This window comes from Chiloscyllium punctatum, chromosome 44, assembly GCF_047496795.1.
Source record: "Chiloscyllium punctatum isolate Juve2018m chromosome 44, sChiPun1.3, whole genome shotgun sequence".
In the NCBI taxonomy this organism is placed as follows: domain Eukaryota; kingdom Metazoa; phylum Chordata; class Chondrichthyes; order Orectolobiformes; family Hemiscylliidae; genus Chiloscyllium; species Chiloscyllium punctatum.
The window spans coordinates 50,207,525-50,223,242 of record NC_092782.1 but is presented as its reverse complement, the minus strand read 5'-3'; the positions used below and the strand labels follow the sequence as shown (position 1 = coordinate 50,223,242).

The 15,718-nt window shown below is 41.0% G+C and overlaps 1 protein-coding gene across 8 annotated transcripts in view; it reads right to left on the bottom strand.

The window, feature by feature from the left end:
- Positions 1-15,718, bottom strand: part of plxna4 (plexin A4) — a 632,909-nt gene that overhangs the window by 596,857 nt on the left and 20,334 nt on the right. For all 8 annotated transcript variants that reach the window (XM_072562914.1, XM_072562916.1, XM_072562917.1 and 5 more), the window contains exon 3: positions 11,905-12,087. In XM_072562914.1, the coding sequence (XP_072419015.1) occupies positions 11,905-12,087 (183 nt within the window). The remainder of the gene's footprint in view (positions 1-11,904; positions 12,088-15,718) is intronic.

Sequence of the window (15,718 nt, the reverse complement as noted above, 5' to 3'; positions counted from 1 at the left end):
CTTACTTTCTACTGTTACTTGCTCTTTTCCAAGGATGTTGTGCACATCAGTCAACTCTCACCCTTGGAAACCCCAGGGGAAATTAGCCCAGCCTGTCCAATCAATCCTCATTAGACAACCCATTCATTTTTACATTTGTAGTGACCTTCTTCCTACATTCTATCTTTTAGGCCTGATAAATCTTCCAGTCATGCAATCCATTTTTTTACATTCTAATCAAACATCTAAGCTACAAATTATCTTTGCAAATCAAGTTTGATGCTTTTCCTAACTTCTCTAGTTGACCATCTATGGCAAGGTCTCCCTTTAGAATTTTCCTATATAGTAGGAATATATTTATTCTGAGTGTTCTGAAGTAGAACATAGAACATTACAGCGCAGTACACCTTCAGCCCTTGATGTTGCGCCAACCTGTGAAACCAATTTAAAGCCCATGTAACCCACATTATTCCATTATCATTCATATGTTTATCCAATGACCATTTAAATGCCTTTAAAGTTGGTGACTCCACTACAGTTGCAGACAGGGCATTCCACGCCCTTACTACTCTCTGAGTAAAGAACAGACCTCTGACATCTATCCTATATCTATCTGCTTCTATTGATCTATCCCTAGCTTAATATGCCAGTTCACTTCAGCTTGCTCAGCTTTCATGCCAACATAGATGTCTTTAAATTTAAAATACAAGTCTAGCTTCTCCTCTCCTTTCCACATGGGATTGGTGGTGTCATGCAGACATCTGTATTAGGGCCGCAGCTAATTACAGCATTGATTAATGACTTTGACATATGACAAATCCATAAATCGAAAAAAAAAGAGGACTGTAAGATGTGTGAATGGAAGCATTACATCACAAAGCAGTTTTTAATAAATTAAGCAAGCCTGAATATCCATGGCAACTGGATTGTAATGTGGGTCAATGTGACGATCACCTTAAACCTAGAAAAAGAGATATCAGAATATTTCCCAAATGGTGTAAATGGATAGAGACTTAGGAGACTGGTACATAGATCACTGAAATGTCATGAGCTGGTCCAAAAAAAGACTGATGGAATGCTGGTCTTACTATCTATTGGACTGGAGTGCAAGGACGTAGAGATTACGTAAAGTCTTACAAAACCGTAAACAGATCACAGATGGAGTATAGTGAACAGTTCTGAGCCCACTTAGGTAGGATCGTGGGTTTTGGACTCCAAGCGTTAAATTACAAAGAGATTACACAAACTAGGATAGCATTCCATGAAGCGCAGGTGAAGGGATGATTTTAATCAAAGTTTTCACAATTTTAAAGGGGAATGAATAGGCAGGTTGGACAGAGAGAAACTGTTGCTGCTAGATGCGGAGTCCAGGTCAAGGGGCATAATCTAAAAAAAGTTAGAGCCAAAGTTTCGAAAGTGAAGTCAGGAAATACTTCTACTTGCAAAAGCTAAAAGTGCCAAACTTCCTTGCACAGAAAAAGAGACACCAAGTCATGAACCAATCTAACCTTTATTATCTTACCAGCATTATCCCTAAACATAGTTATAGTGAGCAGATAGCACAGAAACTGGGTATTCAAACCAACAGTAGGTGGAGAGTATGCCCAACACAAGCCCCCTCCCACTCCATCCCACTTCATCTCGTCCTATTAACAGGCCTTTCTGTTCCTTTCACTCACGTGGATTTCAGATTCTCTCCACGCTATTTATCAATGCTTTCAGAGAATGAACTCCATATTCTAACCACTGTCTGTGTAAAGAGGTTTTTCCTGAATTTCTTTTTGGAGATATTAGTTACCATCTTTTGTATACAGCCCCTAGTTCTGGTCTCACCCACAAGTTGAAGCAACTTCTTTATTTCTACTCTGTCAAACACTTCAGGTATTCTGAACATCTTTAGCAGGATACGTCACTGCCGTCTGCTAGAGAAAAAGAAGTCTGATTGGTTCAGCCTTTTCTGAAAAGGACAGTCTTGTGGTTGTAAATAGTTCAAGTTAAAGTTGCCTTCTTCCAGTCTGATTAACCCCAGTGAGTAACATGTCTCATGTCAATTGGTACCTATATTCTTTTGTTCGGATGCCAACGTTCAGTTTGGAAAATAAGCTCAGGATTAACCTGCCCTAATCCTTTTAGTACAGATCACCTCTCAAGTGCTGAAGAAACAATGTTTTTCTACAGTCTCTCTTTATACTAAATCAATGAGGTACTGACTGCTCTCTGCCTTTGTTCCTGATGAAGGGCTTTTGCCCGAAAAGTCGATTTTACTGCTCCTCGGATGCTGCCTGAACTGCTGTGCTCTTCCAGCACCACAAATCCTGAATCTGGTTTCCAGCATCTGTAGTCATTGTTTTTACCTAGTTGATTTTAACCTTAGATCTAAGTTGCCTCTTGATGAATTTTAGCTTTCGGAAATCTAATAGTTCTCAAATTTGGATAGTGAGGTCAACCCCACAAGTAGAAAACATTCCTTCTCACTCATCTACGTTGCAATAAGGCATCATGTTTCCTTGGGTACGTTAATTGCTTTGTATAAATAATTTATTAGGTCCTTGTTGGAATGCTGTTTTCTCACTTTCTGGCTTTAGGTTATAATTGGTAATCAGGCTGTTTAAATGTGAACTATTCTTGTAAATGTTGCTAAAAATTGTTCTGTGGGGTTATCAAAATTACACATCAAACTTCCCATTTTAAAATTTGCATGGAATGAGCAAAAATTAACCATCTGCTGTCTCACTCTCTACCATCCCTTCATCAGATCATGTCAAAGAACCTCAATACTGGTTCCATTGTCACTTCAAGGCAAGGTGGCAGTAATAGCCAAGAACACAACAGGAATTGGCCATTTGGCCCGTCAAACTGATTCTACTGGTCAATTGTATTCAACTTTATGTACCTGTCAGCCTTGGTTCCCTTGATGCACAAGTTTATCAAAAAAACTATCACCTTAACCTTGAAAATATCATTCACCCCCACTTTCCACAGCTGTTGGGAGGAAAAATAAGATTCTCACTCTCGAATCCCTCTCCAGACTCTTCCCACATTTTTTTCTGAAGCATGAATTTCAATCTAATATCCAATTCCAAGGAGACTACATGTACTCTTAGTACCTCAAACTGGCCAAGTGTCAAAGAGAAATGTAGGTCTCAAGCTGCAGAATACCCTCACAAGATCTCTCCTTCATATAAAGGATGCTTCCTAAAAGTTGCCAATTGACCAAGCTTTTGTTTTTGTCACCCATCCTAATTTGTTTCTTTGTTCATTCATGAGATATTAGTGTTGCTGGCTGGGCTAACATGCATTGTCCATCCCCAATTGCTGTTGTGAAGGTGGCAGTGAGCTGTCATCTTGAACTGCTAGTCCTTTTGTTTTAGGTCGGACCACATTTTGGTTTAGAGAGAATGTTCCAAAATGTTAACCCAGCAACACAAAAGAAGTGGCAATATACTCCAAGTCAGGGTGGTGAGTAGCTTGGAGGGGAACTTGTAGATGGTCCATTTCCTCAAGGATCTGCTGCCCTTGATCTTCTTGGTGGCAATGTTCTTGGGTTTGGAAGGTGCTATCTCAGGAACCATAGTGAATTTTTGCAGTGCATCTTATAGATTGCACACACTGCTGTTACTCAGCTTTAATGGTAGAGGAAGTGAATGTATGTGTTGTACCAATCAAGTGGCAGCATTGGCCTGGATGGTGTCAAGCTCTGAGCATTGGTGAGATATTATGATTTAATAATAGCCATTATAAAGTTCCTGGAAATGTTTTACTAGATAAAAGGTGCTACATAAATGCTTGTTTGTGGTGTTTGGATCTTATTACATCACTTGTCAGTTCTACTGGTAAATTTGAGCATAGCAACAGCTGCCCACCACTCATACACATACACAAACCAAGCTGTAAGTTAGAAAAACTTCAGAGGTAGATCATATCAAGTCCCAATGATTTATTCTATTATGAGAAGCATGATATCCAAAGCAGGCGCATGTACTTCCCAATGTGGATGTTGAGCAAATAAACTGGGCATAGCTGGGCCAGCAGGACTGCAGAAATAGTCACAATCTCCACAAAATCACAAGCACATGAGCTGATACAATAATTCCTTGACCAAGATCAATGGGCATTCACCCAAGTATTGCTCAGGGACAGGCACTGCACTCTGCACTAGATTCAGCAATGAAGCCGATCGGAAAACCCTGGCTTGAAGGGTTTGAGGCAGAGGAAGGTTGAAGGCAAGACTAGAACACTTGCCCCACTCCCTCCACCAACCCCTCCTAGAAGCTTACAGTGCAATGACCTCCCTGATTATTAAATACTGGGCCCATGCCATCATCTGACTTTTCACCAAAGGGCTGATGTTAACCGAGTGCTTCCAGCATAGGGTCGCATATCCCTGAAGTGTAAAATCAAGAAATACAAGTGTGCTCCCGTGCTCTTCACTGACCTAATCAGTTTCATTTTATCAATGGTTCTCAAGTACCCAGCCAGATGTCCAGTCCTTGTCCCAGGGTTTCTTCATGATAAAATAAATGGCCTGAAGTTTAGCAGTGGACATTACAGTCTCCTTCTCTAAGTACCATCGCCTGGGCACAGATCTAACCATTGAAGTGAGCTAGCTATTGACAATGAAACAAATTGTACCAAATAGCCCCTTAAATAAGAAACTTAGAAATTGAGTCAAATTAAAGTTTGGGTTTGTGGAGTGACATTGCACACTGACCACAGTAAGGCTCTGGCATTTCAAAGGATACCGCATTCTCCCTTTCCAAATGGAGCAATTTTGAAAGAGAGACCAAGTACTAATTAAACAATGCCCTGCATAGGTATACATTATCAAGATGATTAACATAATTAACCATTCTTGTCTACCATGTGAGTACACATCTGCATGGATGGGCTGGTTAGGAAGGAGGAAAATGCAATCAATCAGCCCTAGAGTATTTTTGCTTTGTTTCATACCAAGGGAATTTAATAGCAAACAAAAACACACTCCTACTGTCATTGTCCTTTAATCAAATCGCAATCATGTTGTTGAATAACTGTTCAGCACCAGGTATTTAGAAAATGAATACGCTACTGTTGAGACATTCATCGTTTGTAAACAGTACGTGCAATTTTATAATTCAGTTAACTACGGAATTCAACTGTACAAACATCAGATTTGAAAAATGGGAACTATGCATCACTGACAAGGTCAGTATTCATTTCCAATTGCAGAGTGCCCTCAAGAAGGGTCTTTCTCTACATTGTTCCTGCATCTCTTGATCCTATTGTCATGGCTTAAATTGGGGTGGCATTTCAGATCTCCCTTATCTATTAAGCTCATGATCTTGCGCATCTCTAAGCTCTTAAGTACCTCCTTTAAAAAATTGAGAAGCTCAAATATCTCCCAATTTTCTTTATGCCCAAGTAAAAATTGATATTTACCACCTTCCCTTTCCCACTTCAAGCTATTTGATCAGTTCCTAACTGAAGGGCAATCATAGCTGGCCTTGAGAGAACAAAATGCCCCTTGTTTTAGTGAATGGGCAAACAACAGCACTTCTCATTCCCCACTCTCGAAGATTAATTAATGATTTGATTCTTTTTCCAACCCAAAATGAAACAACACAGCTCACCAGCATTGCCAAATGAGCCATCACCCTTTCTACTTGTTTCTAAAACTTATCAGTAAATAAATGCACTCTTATTGGGATGCACGATACATGTGAACTTTAAACATACAGTTCCCTGTAAGTGCCAACAGGCTATTTGACTCCAATTCTCACTATAGCCTGATGCAATATGGCCTTTCAGCAAGGATCACTAAGCAGCAAAGCAAAGCAAGATTCAATCATAAACAGTCAAAGGTCCCAGGTAAGTTGATATCAGTCAGAGAGTGATGAGGATACTAAGTTTGAATTCAAGTTGCCTTCATTTATAAGGTGGGGGTGGGAAGGTGGAAAAGGAGACTAAGAAATATAAATGTTCTAGCCAAGGCCGTCATATAACTGCTGCTGGAAAAGGGCCAACACAGTGTGGGCTCAACTATTGCGGCCCAACAATCAAAGCCTGCTAACCAGACTCACCAACCAAAAATGGATACCACCAAAGGACCATGGAACAACATCCAGCTGCATGTTGCAGGTTTTAACTGGAGACCATTAACCACCTTCTGAGTGAACCAAAGCGATGCACAAGTGCTGGGCACCAGAGGTACAATGTGGAAAGTTATGGAAGCTTGGCAGAGATAGGGGAGGTATGGTGCCTCCTGTAAGTAATCCCTTCCTGATTATTTGGATGGAAATAGTGTGCAAGAGGAGAAAAGAGATTGGCATGAAGTAATGATGCTTGTTTCAAGAACTGTGCATACATGTTGGGCTTAATAGCATCCTTCTTTACCATAATTATCCTGTGATTCTGCATCTCTGATCCCAAAAAAGCCTTAAAAATCATCAGGAAAGGTCATTTGGCATTAGCTGCAAAACAGATGGTTGGCCTGAACATTTCAAAACGGGGACTTCAATCTCTATTTGACCCGTTCATCTGACCATAGGGAGAAAGAAGAGCAGATACAAGATCTGAAAACAGTCAACACTCTTCAATCAGGTACTTGTACAAATACTCCATCAGCTTTCTTTAAAAAAATCAACAAGCATCACTGTCAGGTACATGACATGTACTGTATAAACAGAGTTACATGGGTGACTTATTTACTGAAACACCTTGCGCTAAACTAAGCTGTGTTCCTTCTGCATTAATTTTCAGGAAGGCTTTATTGCCCCCGACAAGGCATTTTGAAAAAGTTTAAAAAGCATACTAATCACTAGCATCAATTAGTAGCAGCTGAAAGAGCTTCCTAATTGTTGAGTGAGATATGGAAAGCATGTTTTAAAGCAATGCTGTTACAGTCAGTGTCTTACACAAATTACTGCTGTAGAGTGATGATGAAAGTTCCCAGGCATGAGGTTAGATGACAAGTAGAGAACCCTGCATGAATGTGAGCCTTTTGTAGAATCATGTAAAACAGAAAGGTCATTTCAGCCCATTAAGTCTGTGCCAGTTGTTTTAAAACACCTATCCAATTTTCCCAAAGCCCCTGCTATTCCCTCACCGCCCTGCAATTTTAGCTTCAAAACAAATGTGTGCCCACTTGTATCTGTGTGGTTCACGTACATGGGGTCAGGAAAACATTTATTTATCATGACAAAACTTGTGGAACAAAGCAGGGCCAGTGCCGACAGGATGCAGAGCAGAGGTGGTTTTCTCTCCTACATATGTTATATCTCACTACACAATCAGTGTTGTGGTACATTACACAAAGATTCCTCTCACCTATTCCATTCTTTTCCAAGACAAAAATTTCAGTCAAGAAAGAACTCATTCCAAATGCTGGCATGATGGCCAATCTAAGATGAGGAACAGTTCTGCTCTAACAATCCTGTTTTTTTTAATGAGTCTCTATTTAATATGTAAATCAAATAATGGAAACCTCCAGACATTAATCACCATAAAAAAGAGATGCTGTCAATGAAATCTCAAAACACAATTAATCCTGACACTTGAGAGTCATTAAAATTAGCTCAAAATTAAATATTTGTTACTTGACTTAGAAGCAGAATCTAGATATCACTCAGTAATCAGAGAAAATAAAACAGAGGGATTAATTTAGTCTTGCACTCCAATTGAGCATATAAACCTTTTAGGATAACATCCCTTTTCCACATTCAAGTCACTTGGTTCAGGCCCCCTGTAGATTAACTCAATTCTCCACTTTAAAAATTGCATATTAATTGCGCTTACAGGGAGTCTCATCACTTAATGCTGGAATTAAGTCGACTTCTGCAGCAATAATGGTTTCAAAGATAGGTTTATTCTTAAACCAGGAGAAGTAGGATGTGATGGGGCAGCACAAAGGGAGCAATTAGGCTGACCTTGGGCATGGGCAAGATCCTGGAATCCATTGTGAAGGATGAGATTTCTGAATGCTTGTAATTGTATGTTAAAACATGGCAAAGTCAGCGTGGTTTCATCAAGGGGAGATAATGCCTGACAAATCTGCTAGAATTCTTCAAGTAACTAGCAGGTTAGACCAAGGAGAGCCAAATGGATGTTATCTACCTGGATTTCAAGAAGGCCTTTGACAAGGTTCTGCACAGGAGGCTAATAAAGTAAGATAACAGTCCATGGTGTTACAGGCAAGGTGCTAGCATGGATAGGAGATTGGTTGTCTAGCAGAAAACAGAGACTTCGGATAAAAGGGTTGTGACAATGCTGCTTCTTTAACAAAGTTATGGTGTCCTTGGGTTTTTTCAGAGGGGTCATAAAATCAGAGGTTCCAATATGTCTGGGTTTATCTACTTGAGAACGCTTTTAAGTCTTTCCTTTAAAACAGTTATACAATGAAAGGGGAGTGGCCAGTTCTCCCAGTTCAGAGTTTGGTTTGGTTTGGTTTAGCAACAAATCAGTTTTTTGAGGTTGCTGGTCAAAGAAACAGCTCCATGCTGATGCTCTCTCTCTCTCTCTCTCTGCCATCTCTCCTGTAAGAACCTGTGTTTGATTTTACCTATGCTTGCCGAGGGGGTGTTTATGTTTTGTTACAAGTATTTGGAACAGTATCATTAAGTTGCTTTGGAGTCAACTGGGTTTTCAGATAAGTTATGTTTTTCTATATAATGTTCTCTTTTGTATGTGTAGAAATAAATTCTGCTTTGTTTAAAACCAAGTGGTTGGGACAGCTGTATCACTCCTGGTACATACACCTGCTTAAAGCAACTAGAAAATTATGGTTGGGCCTACCTTCTTGAAATGTTTTGAGGGGGTCTGGCCTGGTCCATAACAGGGTCCATCTCAGGATGGCAGCCAGTGACAAGTGATGTTCCACAAGGCTCAGGTTGGGGACCACAACTTTTCAGTGAAGGAACTGAGGGAACTCTGACTAAGTTTGCAGATGATACAAAGATAGGTAGAGGGACAGTAGCATTGAGGAGGTGAGGAGGCTGCAGAAGGATTAGGTCAGGTTAGGAGAGTGGGCAAGGAAGTGGCAGATGGAGTACAACGTGGGAAAAAGTGAGGTCATGCACTTTGGACGGAAGAATAGAGGTATAGACTTTTTTCTAAATAGGGAGAAAAGTGCAAAGAGACTTGGGAATTTTAGTCCAGGTTTCGCTCAAGGTAAACTTGCAGGTTGAGTCAGTAGTCAGGAAGGCAAATGCAATGATAGCATTTATTTTGAGTGGACTTGAACATAAAAGCAGAGATTTTCTTCTGAGATTCTATAAGGCTCTGGTCAGACCATATTTAGAGTATTGTGCACTGTTTTGGGCCCCATATCTCAGGAAGGATGTACTGGCCCTGGAGAGAGTTCAGAGGAGGTTCATGAGACTAGCCCCAGAAATGAAAAGCTTAACATATGAGGAATGTTTGAGGATCCCTGGGTCTATACTCGATGGAGTTTAGAAGGCTGAGGGGGGAAGGGTCTAACTGAAACATACAGACTATTGAATGGCCTGAACAGAGTTGATGTTGGGAAGATGTTTCCATCGGTAGGAGAGACTCTGACCTGAGGGCCCAGGGTAGTGTAAAGGGAAGATCTTTTAGAATAGAAATAAGGAGAAACTCCATCTGCTGGAGAGTGATAAATCTATGGAATTCATTACCACAGAGGACTGCGCAGGCCAGCTCTTTGAGTATATTTAAGGTGTAGATAGATAGGTTCGTGATTGTCAAGGGGATCAAGGGCGACGGGGAGAAAGCGGGAGAATGGGGTTGAGAGAAACTTATCAGCCATGATTGAATGGTGGAGCAGACTCAATGGGCTGAATGGCCTATTTTCTGCTCCTAGGTGTTACAGATGGCATGGTAGCTCAGTGGTTAGCATTGCTGCCTCACAGTGCTGAAGACCCAGGTTTAATTCTACCCTTGGGTGACTGTCGACATGGAATTTGCACATTCTCCCTGTGACTGCATGGGTTTCCTCTGGGTGCTCTGGTTTCTTCCCACAGTCCAAAGATGTGTAGGCTAGGTGGATTGACCACACTAAATTGCCCATAGTATTCAGGGAGGTGTGGGAAATGCAGGGTTATAGGGATTGAAATGGGTTTGGGTCGGATGCTCTTCAGAGGGTTGGTGTGGACTCGATGGGCTGAATGCTATTCTATGACAAAGAACCCAAGAAAGCATTAAAGTACATCGTATTTCAACCTTCTGAATCATCCATAGTCAATTCTCAATCACATGGGCTGCTCAGATATTCCAGTGTAATGTCAAAATATCCCATTTTGGTGGTAATTTTTCAGTTTCAATAAGTCAAATCCAAATTAAAACTTCAAAAATAAAAACTATTATTATGAAAATGATGGCTTGCTAAACAAACTTCCATTCTGCTCCCTGACTGACCTCCTGTATTCCTTTTAACTTGCAAATAGGATGGGACAGTTTTCTTTGAGAACAGTTAGTTTTGAATGATCATACCCATGATCATTCTAATTGTTGAAGTGGTCCAAACTATTGATAGTGCCTTTAACATACTGAAATGTCCAATGACAACATGATGAATCTGTGTGTTGTCAGGGAACTCATAGATTAGCATGAAGCTGCAAGGCAGTCCTCTATGGGCCAAACAAGCATCACTGTCCAGCTGCGAGACAAGGATGTCATCTCTTCAAACCTCTCTGGGGGATAAGATTTGCCAACCTATGTATACCCTAGTCAAGAGAGACAAGGAGAAACAAGTATTTTTTAAACATAATTAAAGTTGAGAGAGAAAACGTACATTACACTGACTGTAGCAGTGATCTACTTCGCAGTTCTCTTGGTTAATCACATTGAATTTCTCTCTCAGCCTGCCTGGTAACAGCTACATTTTCGTTTTCTGCCTAGATTTTGCAGACCATCAGAATTATGGGAAATTCCAATTTCTGCCCTCTGACCCAGTGTCTTACCTCAAGCGTGTTTTTCCACGTGTACAACTATCTGTGAATAATGCAAGCACATACATTAACTCGACTAAGACGTAAACAGGGTTATCAGTTTTAAATGTTTCTTCTGTACTACGTATGAGCTATTAATCCTGCTTGGTTTCCAGGTTATCTTCTTGCACATGTACTGGAGAGCAACTGCACCCCCGTGGAAAGTATCCAGCTGCTTTAGACTTATAATGATAATCACTGTGCCGTATAAGACTTGAATACAGTGCACTGTAACCTGCTCCCAAACAAAGTGAGCACTTCTGCGAAGTGGGGCCAGACGAGGTAACGAGCAGCTGGAGTGGCTGAGATTATAGCAGTCAAGACCCCCCAGGTTTGGACACAGTACAACACAGCAGCATGCTCCCTCTGGAACCAGGTGTGAACACCTCCCCACCGTTTCCATTGTTCAATTCCTTTAAACCCATCCAAACAGCAAGCTGCAGTGCCAAATCTAACCAAAGCAAGCTGAGACATGCAAACAAATCTACCCGAGGAATTGTCCATTCAGCTGCCTTGAGAAGCTGACATTCAAATTGTTCGTTGGAACAGAGTGATGGCAACATGTAGGCAAAAAACAAAATATCGCAGATCAGTTTACCCTGCCACATTTCACCTACTCCAGGCTGGTGTTATAACGTGACTGAGCACATTGATTAAAAATAACTAAAAACAACCTCTCAGTCACTAACCCACTGGAGGGCAACATACCAGTAGAGTGTGAATCCTGCCCCAAAAATATTTGTTTCATTTCAATGATCAACAAAACCATCTCGCAGTCTACAAGCACTAACTTTGTCATAAATTCTAAACAGTTGCTGGTGGTGATAAAAGATACTCATGCCATATCGAAACCATTCTGAAAGTGCATCTACAGCAAATGGACAACTTGGAACAACAAAACAATAAAAGCACTAAACTACTTGGGTGTACACATTGTTTCACACACCATCAAAGCGGCTCCCTGGGGAAAGCCAACTCCTCCTACCTTTTTCAGCTTGCCGCTCTTAGTCCCCACAAAGACCAGTGAGTGGTCGTTGTAAACGTAAGAAATCACTGAGCTCATTCGGTCTCGGTCCTCAGAGAACAGGGGGATGCCCTGCATGAGAGTGGAGCCACCTAAAGGAGCATTAATGTCCAGTCCGCAGAAGCTGTCATCAATGGGAACTGGCTGCAAAGAAAATAGAGAGGCAATGGTTAAATCAAAGGTTTCTCAACAACAATGTTAAATCAATGTTCATTGTAAATGGAATAAATTACTATTTTAGCCCATCCAATTGCCCGAACAAAATCTGTTCCTCAGATGACTTTCTTTCCATGGTGTCTCTTTTTTTTGGCAAAGTGTCAGGCAGGATTCACCCAAAGAAACATTCAACATTATTGATGAAGTATGACATTTCTGCCCCCTTCAGTGTGTAGGTAATAAATCCTCCAGTATGACCCCGCAACATTGCTTTGAGTCTTATAACATTTGCTTCAGAGAAATCTTTTTTTAAAAAGTGGTTGGACCAGAATGAAATCAAATAATTTGATTTCGTATTCACCATCACATCTCGCTCCCCTAAAGAACTCCAAAAATGTTCCCCTTGAAATAGAGAATGTGAAACAATACAATGCACTCCAGGTTACTTGACCCCTTGCCTAAATGAGTGCAGATCCAACAACACTCAAGAAGCCCAACATGATCCAGGATAAAGCAACCTGCTTGATTGGCGCCAGATTCACAACCTTTCATCACTGATACACATTAGCAGCAGTATGTACCATCTACACAATGCAGAAATTCACCAAAGCATCTTAGAAAACACCTTTCAAACCCACATCCACCAGCATCCAGCAAGACAGGTGCAGGAGATACATGGGAACACCACCTCTTGCAAGCTCCAATCCAAGCCACTCACCATCCTGACCTGGAAATAAATATATTGCTGCTCCTTCACTGTCACTGGGTCAAAATCCTGGAACCCATTCCCTAAGGGCATTGTGGGTACACCTACACCAAATGGACTGCAGTGGTTCAAGAAGGCTGCTCACCACCATCTTCTCAACTGCAATTAAAGATGGACAATAAATTCTGGCCTCACCAGTGACACCCATGTCCCATGAATGCATGAAGAAAAGTGTTGAGAGCCCAAAAAGCTTACACTGCTCATACCAACTAATATCAACCAATCAGATCTTGTGCTAACTGCAACTAGTTGAGGGATAAATATACTCCTGCAGACAAAAGAGGGCTATTGTGATGCAGTGGTAGCACATCACCCTCTGGACCAAACGGCTTGGGTTCAAATCCCACCAGCGCAAGAGTTCTGGAGCCATTTGGATACAGAACTGGCTGAAAGATAGAAGACAGAGGATGGTGGTGGAGGGTTGTTTTTCAGACTGGTGGCCTATGACTAGTGGAGAGCCACAAAGATCGGTGCTGGGTCCACTACTTTTTGTCATTTATATAAATGGTTTGGATATGAACATAGGAGGTATAGTTAGTAAGTTTGCAGGTGACACCAAAATTGGAGATGTAGAGGACAGCGAAGAAGGTTACCTCAGAATACAACCTTGATTAGATGGGCCAATGGGCTGAGAAGTGGCAGATGGAGTTTACTTTAGATAAATGTGAAATGCTGCATTTTGGGAAAGCAAATCTTAGCAGGACTTATACACTTAACCATAAGGTCCTGGAGAGCGTTGCTGAACAAATAGACCTTGGAGTGCAGGTTCATAGCTCCTTGAAAGTGGAGTCACAGATAGATAGGATAGTGAAGATGGTGTTTGGTATGCTTTCCTTTATTGGTCAGAGCATTGAGAATAGGAATTTGGAGGTTATGTTGCGGCTGTACAGGACATTAGTTAGGCCACTTTTGGAATATTGCATGCAATTCTGATCTCCTTCCTATTGGAAGGATGTTGTGAAACTTGAAAGGGTTCAGAAAAGATTTACAAGGCTGTTGCCAGGGTTGGAGGATTTGAGCTATAAAGAGAAGCTGAACAGGCTGTGGCTGTTTTCCCTTGAGCGTCAGAGGCTGAGGGGTGACCTTATTGAGGTTTATAAAATCATGAGGGGCATGGATACGGTCAATAGACAAAGTCTTTTCCTTGGGGTGGAGAGGTCATAACTAGAAGACATAGGTTTAGGATGAGAGGGGAAAGACATAAAAGAGACCTAAGGGGCAATTTTTTCACACAGATGGTGGTGCATGTGTGGAATGGGCTGCCAGAGGAAGTGGTGAAGGCTAGTACTATTGCAACATTTAAAAGACATCTGGATGGGTATATGAATAGGAAGGGTTTAGAGGGATATGGGCTGGGTGCTGGCAGATGGGACTAGATTGGGTTGGGTCAGCATGGACGGGTTGGACCGAAGGGTCAGTTTCCGAGCTGTACATCTCTATGACTGGGTGATGAGAAAGTATCTGCTGTCCTGATCAAGAGGCTTGTGTAACAGTGATACAGTTTCTACATCTGAGTAGGGAAAGAACATTCAGATTGTTTTAAATAACAACTCCCCTCGAAGAGTCACATAGGCTCATTACATTCACAAATGTGCAGATGAGATCAGTTCAATGTTTTATCTAAAAGCACCAGACAGTGCAACATACCCTTAGGACTCGACTGAAATATCCAAATGTTTTCTTTAAAAACAAAGAGCAACTAACATGACATCATTCCTAAACTCAACTACTGGAAGTTATAAATAGATTATTAATTTGAAGTGCGATTTGAGGCCATGTGTATTAATGGAAAAGGCCATCAATTTTAATTTATAATATAAATTATAATCAATTATTTGAATAGGTTTATCAGTTTCAGTGTGCTTGAGGTGTGATATTACCACCACGCAAAAGGCAAATCATTCTCTAAAAAGGAAGATCTTACCCCGTTAATTAACTATGTAGGCAAGGTATCTTTAAGCATTTCAGACACAACTTTTTCCGCTAACTGTGGCCCTTTTGTGGAATCAGTTTGTATATCAGGATTGGAGCACATGAAAAGAAACGTTTGTCAGTCCACTGCAGAACTGAAGAATGTAGCACGATCAAAGTTGGAACAAACAAAGGCCCCAAACAGCCTCTCAGATGGGCATGAAATTGGTATGGCATTATGAGCACAGGTTTGCATTTATCTCTCAATTAGAGATCCAACCATTATCACATTACTGTGAGTGTGAAATTGCAGTTTGCAAATGCACTGCCACATTCCCTACTTCACAACAGTGATTACACTTCAAAAAGTATATCTTTGGCTGTAAACCGCTTTGAGACATCTGGAGGTGAAAAATACAAGCCTTTCTTTTTTAAAGAGAAAGCCAACTGGTTCGTTATGGATAGTTACCCAAAAAAGAAAGATGTTTCTTGAGCCTTTCCATTGCAAATGTTATTGCTATTGGCATGGGCTAAGGAATGGTCAAATTTCCCTTCCAAGATGCAACACTTGGTAACTACAAAGTAAAGAACAGTTCAACTGAAGTTAAAAATCACACAACACCAGGTTATAGTCCAACAGGTTTAATTGGAAGCACACTAGCTTTCGGAGCGACGCTCCTTCATCAGGTGATTGTCAGATGAAGGAGCGTCGCTCCGAAAGCTAGTGTGCTTCCAATTATGCCTGTTGGACTATAACCTGGTGTTGTGTGATTTTTAACTTTGTACACCCCAGTCCAACACCGGCATCTCCAAATCAGTTCAACTGAAGACATTGTGAACCGTGGCTGGCGTAGAAGTACAGTACATCCAGTCAGGAATGAAACCAGCATTTCTTTCACAGTATGAAAAACTATTTTGTCCCAAAGAAGTAAAGGGACACCA